Below are 8,329 nucleotides of genomic sequence, written 5' to 3' on the forward strand. Positions count from 1 at the left end.
AGCCCCTCCTCCCAGACCTCCCCTCACACAGCCCCTCCTCCCAGTCCGTCCCTCACACAGCCCCTCCTCCCAGTCCTCCCCTCACACAGCCCCTCCTCCCAGTCCTCCCCTCACACAGCCCCTCCTCCCAGTCCTCCCCTCACACAGCCTCTCCCCTACTGTCCCCTCCCAAGAAGGGGAAGTTGTGGGGCAGATTGTAACTATAGATTACTTTTCTTTAGTGCCTCTCTTAGGTCAATTGGTGTTTCTTATATAAACTTTAATAGTTTTATTTGCTGTTGTGACAGGAATTCATTCTACCTATTTGTAAAATTAATTGTGACAAACTTAATAGTACCTTTTAAAAATTTTTTAAAATGTTTTTAGGATCAGTAATGACATCATTTTTATCCTTTTAGCAGTCCAAAATTTTTGTACTTTTTATGTTCAGTTTTACCTTTTTTCTTTTCTTTTATTGGAGGTTATCTTTATTTACATTTCAAATGTTATCCCCTTTCCTGGTTTCTTCCCCTCTCCCCTGTAAATCCCTTATCCCATCCTGTCTTCCCCTGCTTCTAGGAAGGTGCTCCCCCCCATTCCCACCTCCCTATCCTGGCATTTCTCTACACTGGGGCATCAAACCTTCACAGAATCAAGGGCCTCCCCTCCCTTTGATGTCCGATAAGGCCATCCTCTGCTACATATGTGGCTTGGAGCCATGGGTCACTCCATGTGTACTTTTTGGTTGATGGTTTAGTCCCTGGGAGCTCTGGGGGCTCTGGTTGGTTGATATTGTTGTTCTTCCTATGGGGTTACCAACCCCTTCAGCTCCTTCAGTCCTTTCTCTAACTCCTCCATTGGAGTCCCTGTGCTCAGTCTAGTGGTTGGCTGCAAGCATCTGTCTCTGTATTTGTCAGGCTCTGACAGAGCCTCTCAGGAGACAGCTATAACAGGCTCCTGTCAGCAAGCACTTCTTGGCATCTGCAATAGTGTCAGGGTTTGGTGACTGTATATGGGATGTATTCCTAGGTGAGGCAGTATCTGGATGGTCTTTCTTTCAGTCTCTGCTCTACACTTTGTCTCTGTATTTCCTCCTGTGAGTATTTTGTTACTCCTTCTAATAAGGACCGAAGCACCCATACTTTGGTCTTCCTTCTTCATGAGCTTCATGTGGTCTGTGAGTTGCTTCTTGGGTATTGTGAGCTTCTGGGCTAATATCTAATTATCAGTGAGTGAATACCATGTGTGTTCTTTTGTGATTGGGTTACCTCACTCAGGATGATATTTTCTAGTTCCATCCATTTACCTAAGGATTTCTCAAATTCATTGTTTTTAATAGCTGAGTAGTACTCCATTGTGTAAATGTACCACATTTTCTGTATCTGTTCCTCTGCTGTATTCAGAGAAATGAGAAATGACTCACCTTGACTTAGGTAGTTTGAGACATTTAACTCTCTGGGCATCCTCTGTTTGTCCATAGTGTAGGCCAAACCCTGGCAGCAAGCAAGGCAACGGAACAGTGGTTTTTGTACCACAATCCAGGTAGAATCCTGTTGCTGTGCCCATATCTTCTTGGAGGCCTTTGGGGAAGTTGTCACTGTTAGGCTCTGAGAGTCTTTGTCTGTCGTAAGCATAAACATTATATTTAGCAGATTTTTGACAAGATTGAGAGCTAGTCTATTAAGCATATCTGAGTTAGACAACCTGTATTTGTTTAGTTACTTTTGTAACTAAACTCTATATTTGTTCTCTAACTATATTTGTTCTTAATATACCTAGCAAATAAAGACCACATTGTAACTTAATGGCAGTAGCAAAAACAAGGTTAAATGTATATTTAAGGCAGCAATCTTTAACATTTTACTATTTAGAAATTATTATTTACCAAAGCAGGATAGAATGAAAACCTTATCTTAATTGTTAAGTAGCTTTGACAGGCTGTACTCTTTTAAAGATAGTGAACTGGGGACTTCCCATAACAAAGATGGTGGATTCTCCTGGAACTGTCCTTAGTTAAGATGGCACTGAAGTGGCAGCCAGTCATATGACCACCCTTAGCTATGATGGTGCTGAACCTGCAGCTCTGTCTAGAGGAAAGTCATGTGCTATACCTTAGAATGGAACAACAAAAGCATAGCAAAGACAAACATTCAGATGACGGGTGATTGGCAGAGTATCAGAAAGGGGACCAAGACAGAGAGCAGCGCCTGAAGCAGTGTTCGCTCTGTCTCCTAGCAACTCTGCTCAGTTGCAAGAGCAGTGGAGTGCTGGAGTGCTTAAGTGCCCGGTGGTGGCGTTGAGTGGCTCTGCAGCAGCCACTTGGAGCTGTAGCACGCAGGGTGCAGGATGGAATACGCAGTGGTGGAATCAGGGAGTGGGGAGCTAGGAGTGAGAGCAAGCAGATAGAGAATGAGGAGGGAGGGCTAGATTGCTGGCGAGTTATAAAAGCACCTTTAAACGGCTATGTAGAGTTATCGGTTGGTGGGTATAGGGGCCAAGTTTAGCCTGAGTTAGACCAGGAGGTGTCCTAGTAGGGACAAGACAGTGAAGACCTTCCCCTTGGGTGAGAGTAGGAGGAGCTAGTGATTTGTCTGTTCCTATGTCTGGAGGACAATTGGTAGGAAAGGCAGAAGGTAGCCAGGCCAGATCACCAGGTCATCATGTGGTGAACTGGGGCTAAGCTCTGGGCCAATGCCCTGAGTAATGGCAGGAGAACAGTTTACCTAGGTCTTGGCCTAGGATTTTTTCAGCATTGTCAGACAACCGCTTCCCAGAGAGTGAGAGGGAAGGGGTCACCAGGGGGTAGAGGTCCTAGAACAAGGTTTGGTGAGAAGATTAGTCATAAAGACTAAATGTCTCTGTTCTCAAGGACACTACAGGGTGACTGGGAGCTCAACAATCCTCCTTTGGGACCAGGGGACATATATACTGACAAGTGGGGGAAGGGAGCTTACCAATTGATTTGATGGCTGCAAAATCCATGTGGCAGCAGGAGATGTGAGCCTGTGAGTTTCTAAATCCAAGTCTTGGCACCAATGATGTAGTTTTTATAAATGTACCTACTTCTTTTACTTCCTTTAGTTATTTTCTTTATTGTTTGTAGGGAGCCCAGCGCTTTAGGACATAACAAGCCCAGGTGCTCCTGCTGAGCTCCATCCCAGCCTTGCTTTCTATTTACATATTTTTGAGACAACAGTAATGGTAATGATAGATGCATAGAAACTTAGGATTGTTGTTTTCTTCTCAAACCAATCCTTCTGTTGTTAGATAATACTCTTATGTATTGTTTGTAACACTCTGTGTGCCCACACCAATACCATCATTTCAGTTTTACTTTGATGAGTGTTTGCATGGTACAGGTTGTCTCTTCTTAGATATGTTTACATTTTAATTATTTTGTGTCTATGTGTGATGTGAGTAGGTATGTGTCTCAGTGTATGTGTGGGGTCAGGAGACAACTTTCAGGAGTAGGTTCCTTCTTCCATGTGGGTCCCAGGAGCAAACTCTGGTTGTCAGGCTTGCCAGCAGGCCCCCCTTTCCACTGAGTGTCTCACCAGCCCTCACATTAGATACTTTTACTTTTGTCTTTATGAACAGTTCTACAATAGGCACCTCAGGTCAGGTACAATAACAAAGCAGTTCTGTATTAGCTCCTTTGACTGTATAGTTCTTTGGAGTCTGCATTCATTTCTTGAGCACACCACTGTCTTTTCCACATCAAGCATAATAGTTAAGATTCAGCAGATACATGCTGTCTAAGGGGCTATCTACAAAAGCTGGCAAATATGAGGTGAAAGCAGTGAGCTCATTTGGTGCTGGAGTCTGGTAGCATGTTTACTCAAAACCAGACAATCATTTTTGTTAGAGATTCTAGATATCCCAGAATTCCACATTAAGAGACTGATCTCAGAAGGCAGAAATAAGTTTAAATCATCAATTGTTTGGTATTTGCCAGTCATTTAAAATTCAGATTCAGTGTGTTAATATCTCACTTAACTTGAAGAACTTGATCATGCCTCCTCTGTTTGCAGAATTGTACTTCTGAGAGGGATCTGAATATTCAGGAAACCGATGATGACATTAATGAAATAATTCAAATCGATGGAAGCGGCGATAACTCTTGTACTGAAGAGGTGGGAAGTGTAAGGGAAGCAGATGAGAACGAATTCCCAGGGATCATCGACACCGGCGACCTCAAGGTGCTGGAGGAAGAAGTGGACAGTGTGTCAAATGAAGACTCAACTGCAAACAGCAGCGACAATGAGGACCGTCAAATAGACACCCTAGAAGAGGTGAGCCAGGCTCCCCTGAGCAGAGTGCTGGCCTGTTAACTAATAGGATGTGTGCTTCCATGTACTGCACAACCAATACATTTCTAATTAAGATTGATCGATCTCCGGTCTTTTAAAATCGGAGTTATTTGTATGCAGGGCCCTTAACATTTCAACTTTAAACTGTAATTTAAATGGGTATTAAGTCGTTAGGACTTGAATTTATGTTTGTTGCTTTTTAAGTAGTCATAGTAGACGGCTTGGGAGATAAAGTCTTCATCCTTTTTCTAATAAATGTGATGTCGTTTGGGTAGAATGTGGCAATTACGTTTGTGAGGGCTGTTGATGTGCATTTGAGGCTGCCTTCACTTATCTGCCTATGGTAACTAACATCTGAGTTACCAGTTTTGCCAGTCTGGTACCCTGTGGGTCTCATTGCATTTGTCCCTTCAGAGATGAGAAAACTGAGAGTCAGGGGATTGGGGAACTTGCCCAAGGTCAACCATGTAATTATCAAGTGGTCAAACTGGAATTCAAAGCTAGGTTATTTAACTTTAAAGCAGAAATACTATTCTGTCTCTTCAGGTCCCTTTACTTCTATGTCTTTCTAGCTTTACAAAAATTTGAAGCATCATGAAATCCCTTAATGTGATCATCTTTCATCTTTAGGATCCCCTAAATTCTGGAGATGATGTCAGTGAGCAGGATGTGCCAGACCTGTTTGACACAGATAATGTAATTGTCTGTCAGTATGATAAGGTACTGTGCTCGCATTTTGGACTGTGAGTTTATTAATTGAACTTATCCTGGAAGGTATATAAAATAGTGGGAACTATGATGGTGAGTTTTAGTTTGCAGTCAAGTGACTCAGGGAGCAGCTGTTTAATTCTGTAAAGGATTTCTTTGTGGCTGTATACATCGTGTGCACATTTGTGTGGGTGCACAGTGTGCATGGAGGTCAGAGGTCACGTTACCTCTGTTATTAGTTCTTAGGAACTGCATACCTTAATTTTAGAGACAGGGCTTTTTCATTGGCCTGGAGCTAAGCAAGTCTGGGCTGGCTGGCCACCAGGTCCCAGTGATCCTGCCTGTGCTTCCCTTCCCCTGCACTGGGATTACAAGTGTGCACCAGTGTGCCCAGCTTCTGGGTCTCAATGTTTGTATGGCAAGCACTTTATCTACTGAGCCATCTACAGCCCAATTCTGTAAAGGTTTGAGGGTGTAGTTGGAGCATTTCACTGGGCTGTGTGGGATAGTGACACTTGACAGTGACCGTCTTCTCCTACCCCCTTCTCAGTGGTTCTGAGGACTGAATCTAGCATGCAGCACATGGGAGGCAAGTGCTTTGCACAAAGGCATGAGGTCACACTCCCAGCCCACATTAGCCTATGCCTTCCAGCCTCTAAATGATAATCTCTGTCTTAAAGAGGTAACAGTTGTGTTCAAACACAGTATTTCTTAAAGAATAAAAAAAAAAGTATCATACCTGATAAGATGGTAGGCAAGTCAGATGTGAGAAGAGTCAGACAGGTAAAGCAAATGCTGGTGACACAGGAATCAAACTGTAAGTAAGCTGTGTGGCAGACATCGAGGCCTAAGGTAGCAAGGAAATAGAGTCATTTGCTGTTGGAACTCCTCATGAACCTGTCATGGGTGATGTGGGCCTTTGACATGAGGCTTCCTGATTTGTACTGCGGAGGTAGGGACCAGAGGCAGGCACTCAGAGTGCAGCCTGACACCAAGCAGAGAGGTAAGGGGGTGAGGGATGTGCATGGGACACTCTTACCAGCATTGTCTGGATCCGCACATCCCTGCTACTGCCTGTCATGTGACGTTCAGATCCTTGGCAATCTAGCATGCATGAAGGGAATGTTAATATCTTTAGTGGTTTTTAATCATAATTTGATATACCTGAAGGAAATAGAAGATAATGTTTTTAATTGGTATAAAAACCATTTCTCTACAAAATCACCTCTTCTTTCTAACATATTATATAGGTAGAAAGAGATAATGCTCAGGTTTGGTCTCCCTTTCTATTAAAATATAAACTCTTCAAAGGCAGGAATTGTTTTTAAATTCGTAATACATTAAAGTCTACAGTCATCTTTATATATCTGCAATTTCCTCTGTGGATTCAACCAAGTGGATAAAAAACATTTGAAAAATTACATGTTTATTGAACACATGCAGACTTATTTTTGGTCACTTTTTTTTTTTAACAATTCAGTGTTGCCATTAACTTAAAAGCATTTGGATTGCATTGGCTGTTATGAAAAACCTAGACATTATGTAAATCTTCCAGGAGGATGTACATAGGTTGTATGTAACAATAAAACTATTTGTATAAAGGATTTGAGCAGTCCACAGACCTGGGTCTAAGTGACTGTGGAGCCAATCCCTGACACTTTGACACAGAGAGACAGTCCTTACTGTATGGATGACTGACTTTTCTCCAGTACTTATGCTAGAATTTGACTTATGGGAATTCAAATGTTTGTTAGAGAATGAATAAATTATTATTTGGTCAGTGTGACTATTTGCTCTTTTAAAGAATATAAGTGAGAAAAATCCTATTTGCTATTTTAAAGAATATAAGTAGTCCTTTAGTTTATGGACCTAGAGCATCTTTCTCTCTCCAGATTCACCGGAGCAAGAACAGATGGAAATTCTACTTGAAAGATGGTGTCATGTGCTTTGGAGGGAGAGACTATGTGTTTGCAAAAGCCATTGGTGAAGCTGAGTGGTGAGCGCCCAAGGCTTGCTACATCAGCTCTGTGAACCTACGTGGGACGACTATATTGCATGTGTGGCCTACATTCTTATTTTATATGTGGTCCATCAAAGAGCTGATTAACTTTTTTGTTCACTATATGGAATTAAATAAAAGTATAGTTCAAATGCAAACACACACTTACAAGGTTATGTTTATTTTGTCTTCCATTTTACCTGGCACCCTGGCCATTATCCTTTTTTTGCCAGGAATAATTGCGTTGGGTGTGAGAGTACTCAGTATCAAACTTGTCACCGTAGCCCCTCCCACATGCCCTCACCCCTCATTTTTTAAAATTGGATATTTTATTTACATATCAGATGTTATCCCTTGATGTTCCCCCAGGAACTCCCTATCCTAGGACCCCTCCTCCTGCTTCTGTGAGTATGTGCCCTCACCCACACCTCCACTCCTGCCTCCCCACCCTTGAATTCCCATACACTGGGCATCCAGCTTTCATGGGACCAAGGATTTCCTCTCCTACCTTTGCCTGACAAGACCATCCTCCCCTACATATACAGCTGGAGCCATGGGTACCTCCCTATGTGCTCCCAGGCTGGTGGTTTAGACCCTGGGAGCTCTGGTTGGTTGGTATTGTTGCTCTCCCCATGGGCCACAAACCCTTTCAGCTCCTTCAGTCTTCTCTTTAACTTCTCCATTGGGAACCCCATGATCAGTTCAATGGTTAGCTGTGAGCATCCACTTCTGTATATGTCAGGCTCTGGCAGACCTCTAAGGAGATAGCTATATCAGGCTCCTGTCAGCATGAACTTCCTGACATCCACATCAGTATTTACCTTTGGTGACTGCACATGGGATGGATACCCAGGTGGAACAGTCTCCAGATGGCCCCTCCTTCCGTTTCTGTCCCACACTTTGTCTCCATATTTGCTCCCTTGAGTATTTTGTTACTCCTTCTAAGAAGGACCAAAGCACTCACACTTTGGTCTTCCTTCTTCATGAGCTTCATGTGGTCTGTGAGTTGCTTCTTGGGTATTGCGAGCTTCTGGGTTAATATTTAATTATCAGTGAGTGAATACCATGTGTGTTCTTTTGTGATTGGGTTACCTCACTCAGGATGATATTTTCTAGTTCCATCCATTTACCTAAGGATTTCTCAAATTCATTGTTTTTAATAGCTGAGTAGTAGTACTCCATTGTGTAAATATACCACATTTTTTGTATCCATTCTTTTGTTGAGGGACATCTGGGTTCTTTCCAGCTTCTGGCTATTATAAATAAGGCTGCTATGAACATAGTGGAGCATATATCCTTGTTATATGTTGGAGTATCTTCTGGGTATATGCCC

General features: G+C 42.7%; 1 protein-coding gene across 2 annotated transcripts in view; it reads left to right on the plus strand.

Annotated features, from left to right (window-relative positions):
- The window catches only part of Gtf2a1l (general transcription factor IIA subunit 1 like), a 52,251-nt gene extending 45,097 nt beyond the window's left edge, over positions 1 to 7,154 (plus strand). Inside the window, exons 7-9 of one of the 2 annotated variants that reach the window (XM_028765158.1) lie at positions 4,011 to 4,271; positions 4,920 to 5,009; positions 6,890 to 7,154. In XM_028765158.1, coding sequence (XP_028620991.1) covers positions 4,011 to 4,271; positions 4,920 to 5,009; positions 6,890 to 6,997 — 459 coding nt within the window. In that variant the 3' untranslated portion in view covers positions 6,998 to 7,154. The remainder of the gene's footprint in view (positions 1 to 4,010; positions 4,272 to 4,919; positions 5,010 to 6,889) is intronic. The other variant, XM_028765159.1, reaches the window with a different exon arrangement.
- The last annotated feature ends 1,175 nt before the right edge of the window (positions 7,155 to 8,329 follow it).

This window comes from Grammomys surdaster, unplaced genomic scaffold, assembly GCF_004785775.1.
Source record: "Grammomys surdaster isolate TR1022 unplaced genomic scaffold, NIH_TR_1.0 149, whole genome shotgun sequence".
In the NCBI taxonomy this organism is placed as follows: Eukaryota; Metazoa; Chordata; class Mammalia; order Rodentia; family Muridae; genus Grammomys; species Grammomys surdaster.